This window comes from Phalacrocorax aristotelis, chromosome 5 (genome assembly GCF_949628215.1).
Source record: "Phalacrocorax aristotelis chromosome 5, bGulAri2.1, whole genome shotgun sequence".
Classification (NCBI taxonomy): domain Eukaryota; kingdom Metazoa; phylum Chordata; class Aves; order Suliformes; family Phalacrocoracidae; genus Phalacrocorax; species Phalacrocorax aristotelis.
The window spans coordinates 67982611-67996866 of NC_134280.1; the positions used below are offsets into that span (position 1 = coordinate 67982611).

The following is a 14256-nucleotide window of genomic DNA, read 5'->3' on the forward strand; positions in this document are numbered from 1 at the left end:
ATTTTTTCCATTTTAAAGGCCAGGAGTTATGTCACGATTAGTGTTTGTGAGGAATAAAGCCCAGGCTGCAAGCCCCATGTTTCCAGCAAAAGGTGGGGTGGTCGCCAGGGGCAGCCAAGGCCACAAAGGGAGGGCAAAGGCTATTTTCCTGGGCATCTGCCCAGGACAGACACCATGGAGATAGTGTCTTTGGAGAAGGGGGGCCCTGATGCGGAGGCCCCATCCCTGGAAACACTCAAGGTCAGGTTGAACAGGGCTCTGATTGACTTGATCTAGTTGAAGATGTCGCTGCTCACTGCAGGGGAGTTGGACTGGGTGGTCTCTAAAAGTCCCTTCCAACCAAAAGCTTTCTAGGATGCGGCCTTTCTTGCTCTTTGTTGAGCCAGTTCTGTTCAGCCTGTACTGCTCTCCTTTTCCCCTTCCACAAAAAAAAAACCAAACAAAACAACCCAAAAAGTAACCCTTGTAGGTACACGAGCTCTCAAGAAGCCCAGTAATTCTGTATTAAACGGGGAACCTACAGTTCCCCCAACTTAGGGCTTGGCCAAGGCTGAGTGCTGGGACCCAGCCCCCCTCCTCCTCCAGAGGACCGGCCGTGCCAAGCTCGGCTCCCACACACATTTTCTACTCAGCATCACAAGCCCATTCGCCTCCGCAGGGTTTTTTGAGCACTGCGCGGTTCCTAAAACCAGGCTAACTGGGGGCGAAGGTCGGACTCTGCCCTGACAGGAGTCCAGGCGCGGCCGCCATTTTAGGGCGGGAAGCCGGGCCCACCGCCCCCATCACGTGACTTCCGGGCAGGGCAGGGCCGCGGGCGGGGTCGAGGCCAGGGCCAGCGGTCCGCCATCGTGGCGGCGCCGGGAGCGGCAGGTCGGCTCGGTCTGCCCCCGCCTCCCCGCCCTCTCGGCCTCCCGGAAAGTCGCTCTGTGAAAGCAGGAACGCAGCCCAGCCCCGGAGGGCGGGGACGGGGCTCCGGCAGCCTTTCCGCGCGGCCTGCGCCTCGCCGCGGGCCCGGGGGGGGGTTGCGGTGTAGGCCTCGGCACCATGGACCCGTTCTTGAGTCTGCTGCACTCGTTTTCCCAGAGGTTGTCGGGCAATGAGCTTGCTTCCCTGAAGTTTCTCTGCCGGGACAAAATTGGGAAAAGGAAGCTTGAGGCTGTCCAAAGCGGCGGGGAGCTCTTCAGCATCCTTCTCGAGCAGCAGCTGATTGCGAGCGACAACGTGTCGTTTCTTGAAGGCTTGTTTGAGGGCATCAAAAGAGAAGATTTGATCTCGCTGCTAAAGCAGTTCGCAGAGGGAAGGGAAGTTAGTTCTGCTGATGATCAACCAGATCCGCATGAAAAACGTAAGTGGATTATTTTTTTAATCCCATTCCCCCACCCCCGGTAAGTCTGTACACATTCTCTAGTTGTGGGTATGCTTAGAGCAAACAGCACGGCTGCCCTCAGTTGCCTGCTGTAGCAGAGCCTGCTGCTAAGGGTGTTTCCGCTACTAACTGCTGCACAGGACTGTGTTGTACCCTGGAAGAGTACCATGAGGGCAGCATATGCTGCAAACAGCTTTCCTGAGCAGAAATTTCTACCCTTTTTTAATCAAATGGTCACTTGGAAATCGTGCTATGTACCTTGGATTCTAAGTATATCCAGCAGCTCTTCAGACATGGTATGACCTTCGGTATGTGCAATGCACCAAGAGGAGTAGTGTTTTGCTAAAAAAAAAAAAACCAAACTAACAAAAATTTTAAAATCGTCTCATATTTCGTAGTAAATCCATCATTAACCTGATGTATTTCTGCTATTTCAGGTCTGCAGGACGCAGCTATTGAAGTTATATGTGAAAATGTCGGGAGAGACTGGAAAATGCTCATGCGAAAACTTGGTATCTCTGAAGTGCAGATGGAGAGAATAATGGCAGCCAACCCATATAATTTGCATGAACAGTTGTTTCAGTCACTTCGAGTGTGGCGGAAAGGGAAGGGAAAGGATGCAAAGGTGCTTGACTTAATAAAAGCTCTTCGGGCCTGTAATATGAATTTGGTGGCAGACAGAGTTGAACAGAAGCTTTTGCTACTGAACACTGGAACCAGGTGAAATTAATATAAAAACACTTCCACATCTCACAGATATGGATGAAAAAAGTAAAAGTGACTTCTGTTTTTCTGATCCAAGATCAGTATCATCGGTTCTGTTACTTATTCTGCAATTAATTTTTGTGCCTTACTAGATTGATCTGTGATCAGATGAAGATTAACATAAAACCAAATTCCTTTCAGGTAATGCTTTGTAGTTTGATGCTGCCTTTAGGAGATTTTAACTTTTTGAAGACCTAAACTCCATTTTGTAGAAATCCTTTTACCGCTCACCTGAAAACAAGATTTGCTTCATTGCAGGCACTTTTCAGATGTATCTTCTCTGAAAATACATCCATGGAACACTTCTGAGGCAACTGTAATTTAAAGTTTAGGGGAGGTTGGATTTCTTTTTTATGTGGTCTATTCTAATTAGTGTGAAGGGGGAAGGCTTAGACCTCTTTGCTGTGTACTGGGTCTTCTGAATAGCATGAGATAATATCTTCCATAATTTGTTGAATACATTTGCTCTCTGTAAAAAGATACTAAGATGACTGTAACCTCTAGGCCCTAAGACTGCAGTGCAAGAAGGCTAGTAACTACTGTGGTGGCTTTGTCTTGGCAGAAGGTGTGCCTTGGTTGAAAATGAACTAGTTGAAATCGAATCTCTCTTATCAAGTGCCTTCATCATACTGAAGGAAGTATTCTCCTGAAACTCAAAGCAATCATGTGTGTCTGACAGATGTTTACAGCAGCCTCTTTTTTTACTGCCATGAATGTTTTAAGATTCTTTACTAGGAATCCTTTCATAACCTGTATCACAGAGCCTGGTCATGTCTGCTGGAAGTTGCAGCTTACCTCATAAGTAAGCTGCAGTTACCTGTTCTCTTGGTAACAGAAGTGTGTACTGTAATAAAACCTCAAAAACAATTTGGTTTCTTTTTAGTGGAGGGCTGTGAAACCCAACTGAGAGCAAATACATAGTACCGACTTTCTTCCTCTGATAGAGGATGGCTAGCATCAGCTATCTTATGCCACAGTTTGTTCTCTTCAACTGTTGCTCCAGATCCAATAGCTCTTCCAGATCCTTTGCAATTTTTTAGTTCATTCCTGTTCTGTTATGTTTTTTGAAAGTGGTTGTAAGCAACTCACAGAGGAAAGAGGATTTGTGAATGAGACCAGATTCTGTTTTCAGCTTTAATTTGGAACAAACTTCAAAAAATGGTCTTCACACCTAATCTAAGACTGGAATAATTGCACAAGCTTCAAGACATGCAGGGCTGTAGAGGCCTCTGGGAACTATCCCTCATGCAAGGGGGAAAAGTTTTCTGAAATCATTATTGCTTGATGAGTAGGATTGTTTGCTACTGCAAACATCCTTCTAACTACATAAATAGATACTTGAAGAGGAGGGGCTTCCTTTTTGCTACTGTACCTGTGTGACTTCTTGCTCCTTTCAAGTTCATTTCACATGGTGCCATTACTGTGGAGGCCGGGTGTCTGCATATAATATACCACTACTCTACATAAATATTGTGACATGGAAAATTTTCAAGTTCTTGTTGCAGTTGGTGCCTCTAGTTTAGACAGCGACACTTGAACGCTTGATCGTAGTTAATCAGAAACTGCTGTAATGTGGACATACCTTTTCATTCAGGTTATTCCTTAAATGATTCTCACAAGTATTTTTCTACTTGGGGTATTTTACATATCAGTGCTTGTGTACAAGCAAAGGAGCAATGAGTAATACAGACGTTCCCACTTGTCTGCGATTTGGGCAGGTACAGTTCTCTAAGTACTTGCTCCAATACTTGTCAGTATGGATTGTTCATTTCAGACTTCCAGTAGTAGATCCAGTGCTGCACTTCAGCTAAATGACTAGATCAAAAGTTTTTTTGTTTCATAGATACGGTCTTCATTCTACAGTGTTTAAAGAAAGCGATCGCTTCAGACTTTCTTCCTTCATGCCTCTAAGCAGTCTTTGTGAGCAGAGTGGAGTAGAAGGGAGCAAGATGAGCTATGCTTGTGGTGGAACAGCTTTGCAACAGTTCTGACTTCAGTCTGTCCAGTAACAGATTTTTCAATATCCACTTCAAGTAAGTCTTCTGGTTCACAGAAGATACTTCTTTTCATATTCCAAATAAATGTATATTGCCTACTGCATAGAACCAGGATATTTTAAGAATCAATAGGAATAACTTGTTAGTTGTGACCAAGTGTTCGTGAGCTACGAGAAATATTCTGCCTCAAGATAAAAACCTCTTGTTTCTCTAAGGATTTGTACATAGTGGATGTTTTACTGCGTATGAAAGCAATGACCCAGACCGCATCAATCAGAACAGTACCTCAGGGCCAATGAAAAACTGGTTTTATTACAGATCTAATAGTTTATCATGTGAGAACAAAATCAAATGGAACAAAGGGAACCAAAACTTTTTATTGGGAGGAGGGTAAGGGACAAGGGAATAATTTGGAAGGAAAAGTGTTGTGATCCAGTGGGCAAACTTTTATTTTCAAATGAAGTATTTTGATTCAAAGACACATATTTTTATAACTTGAATTAAAGTTTTACATTGTCTATTTTTGTGCACATTTCATTAAAATCTACTTCCTTAAAAACAAAAGAAATTGGACTGTTTTTCTCTCTTATGGGATTGCTGTCTGTGATGAGATCTCCAGTTGGGAGAAGTGTTAAGGACACTTTTAAAGCCAGGAGTGGTGCTAAACAGGCGTTATGCTACAAATGTCATTCTTGGAACATTAAAAAAAAAGGCAAAAAGCTTTGTCACTGAACTTTTCAGAAGTGCTAAAAAGGCTGTAGTTTTCCTAGCAGGACTAGCATGTGAATGCTGAAACTCAGGGAAGTGTAAGAAACTAAATTCTCTGCCAGCCCTCGGGACCCTAAAATTGAGTCACAGCGCAGCATGTGCATGGGAGATAGGCCATCTGCGAGTAAGTCCCTTACAATTCCTTTCTTTATTTTCCCTCTGCTAGGTATGCTGTGGTGAGGGTGTTGATTTTGTTTTTATTTAATTATAAAACAGAAGTCTGAACAGGTTCAGAATAAGCTGGAGGATGTGTTCAAAAGTTAAATTGATCTAGGCTTTGGTGCTCCATATATATTGTAACTGAAGTGTTAGTGCACACTTAAAGCTTTGAATCTGTAAGACAAGTAACTTACCAATTTTATAAAATTCTCTATGATACTCTGCAAGAGTATCTGCCTGTGAGGAGTTACTAAAACCTTTTCTTTTCGGTCTCTTGAGAGTCTTGTTTCCTTACAGCCTTGGGAAAACAACACATCAAAACATGGTTGAGAGTAAAAAGTGTCATCTCAGGAGACTTCTCGTTTTGGAGGATGGTTTTTCCATGTCCCATCACAGGCTCTTTCAGTACTTACTGGCCATTTCCTATGATTTTTTTAAGATATCAATTATATATCTCATTAATTTTAATTGCATTCTTTTTATTACTGAGTTAAAAGAAGTTTTCTAGACTTTTAATTAAAATTCCTCTTATACAGATTGGTTATCATGAATATTTCAAATGCAATACTTTGGTTTGCCTTTTCTCCATTCTCCAAACACAGGCAGCTGTATTTCCTCCAGCCCTTGTTTCAGACTTAAAATAATTGGCTACACTCTGAAATCTAATTGCTTCATTTAATTGCCTAATGCAAAAAGCTTAGTAACATAAGGCGCATCTCCGAGCTCTCTCTGGCAGTCAGCATGTTCTTAATTCAGGCGTTTTGGCTGAGTATTTTTCAATTTAAACTTATTTTAGTTACTGTCTTTGTTTCTTTCACAATTATCAAAAGGTGCTTTGTGCTATTCTTCACATTCCCTGTGTGGAGGATCACCTGTGTCTTTAAAATGTGATCCAGCATGGAAGATATTTTTCTAAGTTGTTTTCCCTCTTCTTGATTTATTACTTCTTTTCTCTGCCAGTGTTTTTATTGCAAAGATGCACTGACAGAATTATAGAACCTACTTTTCTGTTTCAACTGTACACCATAAAAATAGGAGTTGCGAGGGGGTGAGATGAAGGGTAGGGGGAGGAGTTTTGAGTACAGGTTCAAGAACTTTTGAAGAATTTATCTTTGTCATCGTAAAAAATTTCATAGCTGAGGATTACTTAAGAGGGTGCGATTCAGTGGGTTCTGGGAACTGTAGGTTTAGAGAAAAGGAAGCACAGCTTTACTCAGCTGCTGGGAAAGCGCAGATTGATGCCGGCTTCTGCGTGGGAATCTGAGTGGAATAAACTTACAGGCACTCTTAATGCTTAAATAGGCATAAGTCTCATCCACAGAGCTATTTCTGCTACTGTTTCATTCTTGAGAGCATTACACATTCAGTTCTTAAAACAGACTAAAAATAAAACAGCTCAGGTTTGTTCCTGTAAAATTTTAAGCGATACACGTTATGTTAAGTTGGTAATACTGATCGACTTTAAATTTAGCAATTCCTGTGATTTGATCAGTGATGGGAAGTTGAAAACCTTTCCATCATCTTCTACGTACGTTATTTGTGCAGTTCTTCTCATGTTGATGGTAACGTAGCTTTCCTTTCTTCTGGCTTGGGGTTTAGTTTGTCAAAGAAAAGGGGTAATGCTGTGTTCCTGGCAGGACACAGTACTTAAGACAGCTCTCAAAGTAACCGGCTGTTGTAGCAAAGTTAAGGGTTTTGTATGTATTCTTCAAGACTCTGAAGAGATTGGTGTATAAAAATTAACATCTATAAAAGAGGTTTTGAGGATTACATCTCCAATACAATGTAGTAACTCCCTTGGCTAAGGAAAGCAGCTTAATGCCTGCTTTGTATGTCTAATGTTTCAAAAAGTTATCAAAATAACATTTTTATTTACTTCATAGTGTTCAAGCCGTCAGACCAGGCTCTTGTGCTGTGTGAAGTTACATAGAGATGAAATTGGATCTTTGTCATCAGAGATGTAAAAACCATCCAACTGGGTTTTTCTGTGGTAGGCATTTTCTTCACAGGTGAGCCTGATTTTATAGAACTTTTACATAAAGCAATAGTCTTGCAGTTAAAAATGTTCACAATTTTTATAATGTTGTTATCTTTACCACTTCTTAATTCTGTTATTCCTATTGATCCCAGCAGGACTGTTAACTTCAGAAAATAATCTGCAGAATTTGATAAGCGAGCACTTCTTACTGTGGTCTAACTTGTAAAAGGGCTTTGACAGCTATTCTGCAAGTGTACACGCTACCTGTGGCAAAGATTTGTCCAAAGGGATATATGAAGGCTGCATTTCTGTACAAAAGTTAAGTCATTTTTGTATGCAAATCTGGTACTAGGTTTTATGAACAGTGAGCATATAAACTGTGAGAAAGGTTTGGTATAAAAATTAAGCTACAAAACTTTTCTTGTCATTAATGTCTTGAGGATTTGAGCATTTACAGGCTTTTAACTTTAGAGTTCTACTCAAATTTAGCTCATCTTCTTCCCATTCTGTTTCAGATTTGTTTTACAAAAAAAATTTTTTTTTTAAGGAATAGGTTCCCACATCTGTTCACTAAAAAAGGACTAAATATGTGAACAGTCAAGCTAAATGCTTATCTTTTTTCCCCAACCAGTGGTGTCTCCCTGAGAGGTGCTTCCTGTCGCTTCTAGGCATATCGCCAAATTTTGAAAAAAATAAAGTTGCAGAGAAAATGGGAATGAAAAGGGTGCAGCACCTGGCAGGTCTGGGCCCATGGTTTCTGGGATCCACATCCTACTTTTATTTTTCTTTGTTATGCTCAATGTGAGCAGAATTCAGTCACAGTTTCCCGGCTGTAAAGTCCTTAACGTGGGAAACCCTGGATAGCCTGAATTACTCCCAAAGCCTTTACTCCCATGGCAACCGCCGTGCGCAGCAGTACATGGGGCATGTGGCAGCAGCACGCTACCTTCTGCCTATCCCAGCCAGCTGAATAATTTTTGGAAGCTGTTACTAATTGTGAGATTAGCTGCAGTCTCTGATCGGTGACCATGTCAAAAACCCAAGCTCTGAGTGCAGGAATGCAAAATGAAATTTCCTACTGAATTATCTCCTTTCAGTTCCACCGCCCCATTGGGACAGGGCGCATGAGGGAGCGCAGGCCGAGAAATTAAGACATTTACTTTCAACATTTTTCTAACCTCCAGTTTAGCACATGGCATTTCCATTTCTGTATCCAGCTTGAATGGTAAAATTCAAACTTGTGTGTCTAACTGCATGTTTGTACATGAAATAGCTAATATATATGCACATGAATTAAAACTAATTAGAGCTAAAAACAACAAAGTATACATTTCTAGCTAACGGCTACTTGCAGCTCTGTTATATACCACCTAAGTTAGTTATTCACTGTGGACCTACTCATACAATTTTCTGTAAAACGTATTCTACTTTTTTTTTTTTTTTAAAAAAAAGGCACTTTGATGCTAAAGAACTTCATATTTCCATACAGTAGGTGTGAGCCTTTAAATCGAAATGTCAAATTCCACATCTGGTCTGTGAATTTTAAGGGCTATTAAATGTTACGGTATATCTTGGATGACTGTATTTATAAGGCCCTTCAGTAATACAGTATTTTTTCCTTTCATTTCCTGGAACTTCATAGTTACCAGCACTCCAGCCCTGACTCACTTCAAACCTTTATTCATGAGACTGAATGAGACCGAATGAGCGAGGAATAATTTAAACCCCTTACTTTCATGTTAGACTGACATAATAAAACAGTAACATGAGCGAGTACCTTAATGTGAGCAAGAGGCACGCACAAACCATGGACGCTGATTGCAAGAGTAACTCTGTGGAGGGGACCCTCATTTTCCATCCTGCATTCAGTACATGAATAAAGTCCTGGGGAAGGGAAGTGTTGAAGCCACTTTGGTGCTTGGCCAAGATCCCAAACAGTCCTTGAGCTCCTCAGCATACGTAACTGGTGCCTGTGCTTCCTACAGCCTCTGTGGGTAACTAAAAGCAGCTGGAGCATGGCACCAGGTACTCCAGTCATGATTTTCTCCATAGGAATATCTTCTCCTTTCTACTCATGCTGCTTAGAGTGGGAATGGGCGTGGGAAATCTCATCAGAGTGAGAAATCCTCAGCCCTAGAAATCCCTGATTCTCCAGTAATCATTTCTACCGGATGAGTAGCGTGAAAGGACCAGATCATTTTGCACCCTGAAAGCCAAAGACAGATTTCACCTGTCTTTACTTTTGTGAATTAAGGTTTGCAGAAGCATGTAGCTCAACAGCCTTGAAGTACATACCATCGCAAAAACAGCTTGAGTCATCCACCAATTTTAATATCAATCAACATCTTTGAAAATCCTGAGTTTGCTTTCACACATAATGTAATACTGGTTTTTGTGCCTTTCCTAGGTTAGTACTCTTACTCTTTTGTAGAGTGTTATTATTAGCGATATTTGCATTCAGGTTGAACTGAAATTTTTTAAGGGTGACTGTTTTAATAATTGGTGACCCCAATAGGGTTGTGCCATGTCTGCAGCCAGGAGAGGCCCCACCAGCAAAGTCTGATATCGGTTGCTCAGGTCTCAGTGTGGGGAGCTCGATTTGTTTGGCAAAGTCTGAGAAGTTCCCACAGGCTAATTCAGAGGAATCAGAGAAAGAATTATGGAGAAATTAGATCAGAGTTTCTCTTATTTAAACAGTACCTGAAGTGCCCCATAGGCTTGTCCCATTTTCTCCTTCAAAAGGTTACTTTCATCCCTTATCTCCTGCAAACTCATACCCCCACACATCATTAAATGTTGAATAATTATAACACACAAGCCCAAGGGAGGACAAACACCGGCTTTCTCGGCGGTTTGAAGAGGACTTTGACATTTCTTGAATCATCCCTAGTTACTCAGACAGCCTGTTCCAGTGGGTTTTAATGTATTCAAGTAAGATACCTCAACTAGGGAAGAATGGGCATTGATGGAATTGCCACGGTACCTGTAAGCAGGTCAGGGAATATCCTGTTTTTGAAACATTGTCATGTCAAATGTTACAGCAGCAGTGGCAGCTTCCTCTTTTTTCCATGCAAGAGGAGTAATGGGGAGCTGCTGGCCGAAGAGCGCTGCCAGCTTCTTTTGATCACGTATTTTGGTACTACAAAGGTGGCATTATTAAAGGCAGAGAAAAAAAAGCTTCTACTCATGCAACCAAACTGAGGCCTCAGAGCTGAAAAACCCTTCCTTTGTACACTCATAAACCTTGCTAAGAAGTAACTGGTGTCCATATATGCAGAATTTTCGGCAGCATTTTTGGCTGCAAACTGAGAGACGTAAGTGATGCTATCTCTATGAGCACCTAAAATGGGGAGTCAAGAACTTCCCCATTGTGGCTACTGGACATCCTGACGTTTCTGTGGAATGTACGATAAAACAACCCAGTCCAGCGAAACGTCACTGGATGTGGTACCTAAAAGTTTAAATCGTCACTGCAGATTTTGGCTGGCATAAAATCTGATGGCTCTGTTTACAGCAAAAATCTGGTACAGCGGAACTTATTTTCATTGTATCACTTATACTGGATATTCCCCTTATTAGGTTAATATCCATGGACTTGAGCAGGTAAATGCTGAATACTTATGCAAGGAGCATTGCCGTTTGTACACCGCTTAAAGGTATATCGGAATCAAACTTGTGTCATGTCACTTTGGTGAAAGGAAACTGTGCGGCTTATTATGAGAGAGAAAGGAAGCGTAGGACACGAAAACGATGTGCCTCCCAAATCCTGATGCACTCATGTATGTGTATATACACATATCTCCGTATACATATGCATACGTACACACACCCTTAAATAAAGTTATTTGATATAATCTGGAAAACAAGCCTTTCCTGATGGGGCTATTTCTCAATACTGCTCTCAAACTTAGGCCTATCACTTGTAAACTGTATACTACCTTTGCAAAGAAATATATCCCTATGACAATCTCCAGGAGCAGCCCTGGTTTTGCTAGAAACAACCATATTGTATTTCTGGGCCAACACTAAGTATTAAGTACAAATTCAGCTGCTGCATCTTCAAGATCAGGCAGAGCAGAAGTGATTTTAAGCTATTGTTTTTGTCTCTCAGATTTAAATGCAAGAGTTGGCTTAATTCCTAGTATAAATCAGAGCAGTCATCAGTTACTAAAATTTTCAGCATTTTCTTTGAATCTCATATTTTGGGTCAATAAAAAATCTGTGATGCTGACATTAACCCTCTGTTCTCTTCCCTGTTACTCCTGCTCTTGCAGGCAGCAGCTGTAGACACCAAAGACGTGATTTAACAGGCACAGTGCAATTTAGAAATTATATACCTGACCAAAGCAAGTGGAAGAATCCTTCTCTTTCTGCATACACTTTCACGGTGCCCCTACATGATTGCAGCAGAAGGTAGGTGAATCCCTGCCACTTTGGTCTTTGGCTTCACCCGGAAAAACTACAAAGAACAAGTTGGTGCCAAGTTCCTTGATGGCTTTTTTTGGCAAGGGCAATGTGTTGTTCGATAGACCAAAGCTGGCAAATTAATCTCACCTTGGCTTTTGTATATGAAAAAACGTTAATGATTCCTGGAAGTTTTAGGCGTCAACATTTAAAATTGTTTAAGGGACAAAGGGAAGTTATAAGTTTGTTTGGACTTGCGAGAGGATCTGTCCTGTATTTGGAGTACTGATTGATTGATTGTTTGCAACACGAAAGGAAAAAGTGATCAATATTCCTCTAGCTCTTTGTGCAAAAGCTTATGTGTATTGTGGCAGCTTAATTTACAGGCCTAAGCTAGAACCTGTACGTGAGTCAATATTTATGCTGACTCTTAAATGTGAATTACAATGCAAACAGATGGTATGGTCAAAGGGTCTTTAATATAAACTGTGTTCAGGAGAACAAGGAATTCAGCTTTGAAATAAATCGTTTGCCCTGCTTGTTATGGCACAGATGAACAATGTCAGGTCTGCTGGTTTTTCTGTTATGAGTTATTCCCCTTTATATCTTACGCATGGCTTTCAGCCATTTCCTAAATGCGGTGGGGATTTTTTTGTTATTCTCACTTTGTTTAAGGATTAACTAATTGATGTGGCTTAGGGACAACACAGTGACAAGGCTTTTTCAGTTTTCGTCCACCTTCCTAGAAATAATGATTTCTTAACCGAGACCAGGGAGAGGACTACCTTTTATACCTTTTTCTCCTGTTTTCTCTTGCAAGCTACATGCCTTGTAATCTTACTTTCAGCAGCTAGATTGTAAATGGATTTTTATTTAATAACTGCCAGCATTAATTAATTGTAATTTGATAAAAGGTATGTAAATACTTCTGTACAAAGGAACAAGGCATTCAGGCGAACAGAAAAAGGTAAAAAGAAAATTCGAGTGACTAAGAGTATTGTCTGGCACAAGATAGGGACAAATCTTTTGTTGGTAGCTGAGTCAAAAGACTACACATGGAGGCCTTGATGGCAGCAGAGGACACACTGGGTCAAACCTCGGGTGAAGATAAACACACTCCTGTAAGATGCTTGAACTCAGAGGAGTGACCCACAGGGATCAGTTAAGAAGCACAACCTGCTTTATGTAAAGTTAGACTCCAGTTAGAGCAGCAATATGAACCGTGGGGTTCGTGCTCACAAACGTCCGTATGAGGGTGTGCGTGGCGAGAGTCCACTGTTACCCCTGCTATCGCCGCTGCCATCTCTGTAGGGTGCCGCTCTGCCAGGAGTTTCTGTACACACCACTGTGGCAGCAGCACTGTGGGTGCTGCTGTATGCGCAAAGCCAAGCTTCACGTGCGAGTTGACACCTGTGTCTTTGGGATAGACAGAAAGCCATGTTATGCCAACATCAAAGAGGAGGTTAATATAATTAATAATGGCAGCATTAGCTTCAGTTTCCATTGTAAGTACTGCTCAGTAGTAGCTATCTGAAGCTACATGTCTTGCTCTGATTTTAACAACAGGGTTTTTTTTTCTAGAAGAGAATGCAGAAATTGGCCACCAGCTGAGCTTCACGTGTGTATTTGAGAAATTGCTATCAAAGTCAGGAGAATTAGGTATTCTCCCTGGAAGATGTAAGTATTGTACATGACGATTACTAATGTTGATGGAGGAGGTTTTACTAAAGTAGACAGCCTTTGTTGAGAGGAGAGTTACTGGTGTTTAGACTCTGACTGTGCATACTGTTTGCACTGAATCCCCATAACTACTAATTCCAAGGGCTGCAGTGATTGCTGCGTACAATTTCATGCAGGCAATGTGTGTGTAATGAAAGGTATGTTATCACCTGAAATCTAGTCAGTTAAGGATTAAAAATAGGCTTAAGTGCTATATGAGATCTCTTTATTTTTTAAATGCTTTTATCTACTTTACTACAGTATGAAGGGCTAATAATAGAGGATCCTGAGTACATAGAAATCATGGTCCAGTTTGCTTAGTGCCTACTCCAAAGCCACTTGAAACAGTAGGAGCCTTTGCAGAGCAGACAAAGTGAAAAGAAACTATTTTTTTCCTTCAGACTCTGATTTACAGGAACAGAAGTGTTACTTCACCCACAAATCCTTTTTACTCTAGTCAGACTATTTATAAAGCTCATTGCATATATTATTAAAATAATACAATCTTTTGGGTTTTTTTTCTCTTAACAGGTCTCAAAACATTCTAAAAGCTGAAGCCTCAATTTTGAAATGATCTGCATAGAAACCAACTCCCTTTCTCTCTTGGGGTCTTGCGAAATAAACAGGTGAAAGGCTAAATGTCTATGGAGCTCACTCTGGGATCAGTGCATGCATACACAAGGTGTTTTGGAATAAAAATAACACAGGGTTTTTTTCTTGGTACTTGATTTTTTACATATCCTGAGAGATTGCCATGGTCCTGAAGCTCTAGGCTCCAGTCTTGCAAATAAGGTAAATCAATTCCAGACCACTTAAAATTAAGAAGACCGACAAACCTTGGGCTGCTAAATCCAGAGCCAATAACAGAACTACTTATTTCTATGGACATTCACATTGATTTTACTAACTTTCCTACAAACAAGCTGTGCTATTTTCTGCACGTATCCAGCATCCCAGCCCAGATTCATCTCACGCTAGTTTAGACACCTAACTGTGGGTCCCACAGCAGGAGTCCAGCTGCCCTAGGCTCCCTCTGTAGTCAATGAGAAGAGACAAGCATCTTGAGCAGGTGATTCATGGACCACACCAAAGATCTGAAT

At 41.1% G+C, this 14256-nt stretch overlaps 1 protein-coding gene and 1 long non-coding RNA gene across 4 annotated transcripts; both read left to right on the forward strand.

Annotated features, from left to right (window-relative positions):
- The first annotated feature begins 804 nt into the window (after positions 1-804).
- Positions 805-4706, forward strand: FADD (Fas associated via death domain). Its single transcript, XM_075095007.1, has 2 exons — positions 805-1345; positions 1804-4706. The coding sequence occupies exons 1-2, from the start codon at positions 1045-1047 to the stop codon at positions 2088-2090; spliced, it is 588 nt and encodes a 195-aa protein (XP_074951108.1). The 5' UTR covers positions 805-1044; the 3' UTR covers positions 2091-4706.
- A 1367-nt stretch (positions 4707-6073) lies between these two features.
- On the forward strand, positions 6074-13869 carry LOC142057992 (uncharacterized). Of its 3 annotated transcripts, XR_012660828.1 has the most exons (5): positions 6074-7064; positions 7189-7351; positions 11308-11446; positions 13019-13114; positions 13688-13869. It is a non-coding gene; the product is annotated as an uncharacterized LOC142057992 (long non-coding RNA). The 3 variants fall into 3 exon arrangements; XR_012660829.1 differs by lacking the exon at positions 7189-7351 and having other exon boundaries at positions 6936-7064; positions 13688-13866; XR_012660830.1 differs by lacking the exons at positions 6074-7064; positions 7189-7351 and adding an exon at positions 10613-10812 and having other exon boundaries at positions 13688-13867.
- Positions 13870-14256: the final 387 nt, after the last annotated feature.

Coding starts and splice junctions, on each gene's coding strand:
- FADD (XM_075095007.1), top strand. CDS start 1,045: ATGGACCCGTTCTTGAGTCTGCTGCACTCGTTTTCCCAGAGGTTGTCG. Junction 1,346..1,803: donor ACCAGATCCGCATGAAAAAC/GTAAGTGGATTA, acceptor CTGCTATTTCAG/GTCTGCAGGACGCAGCTATT.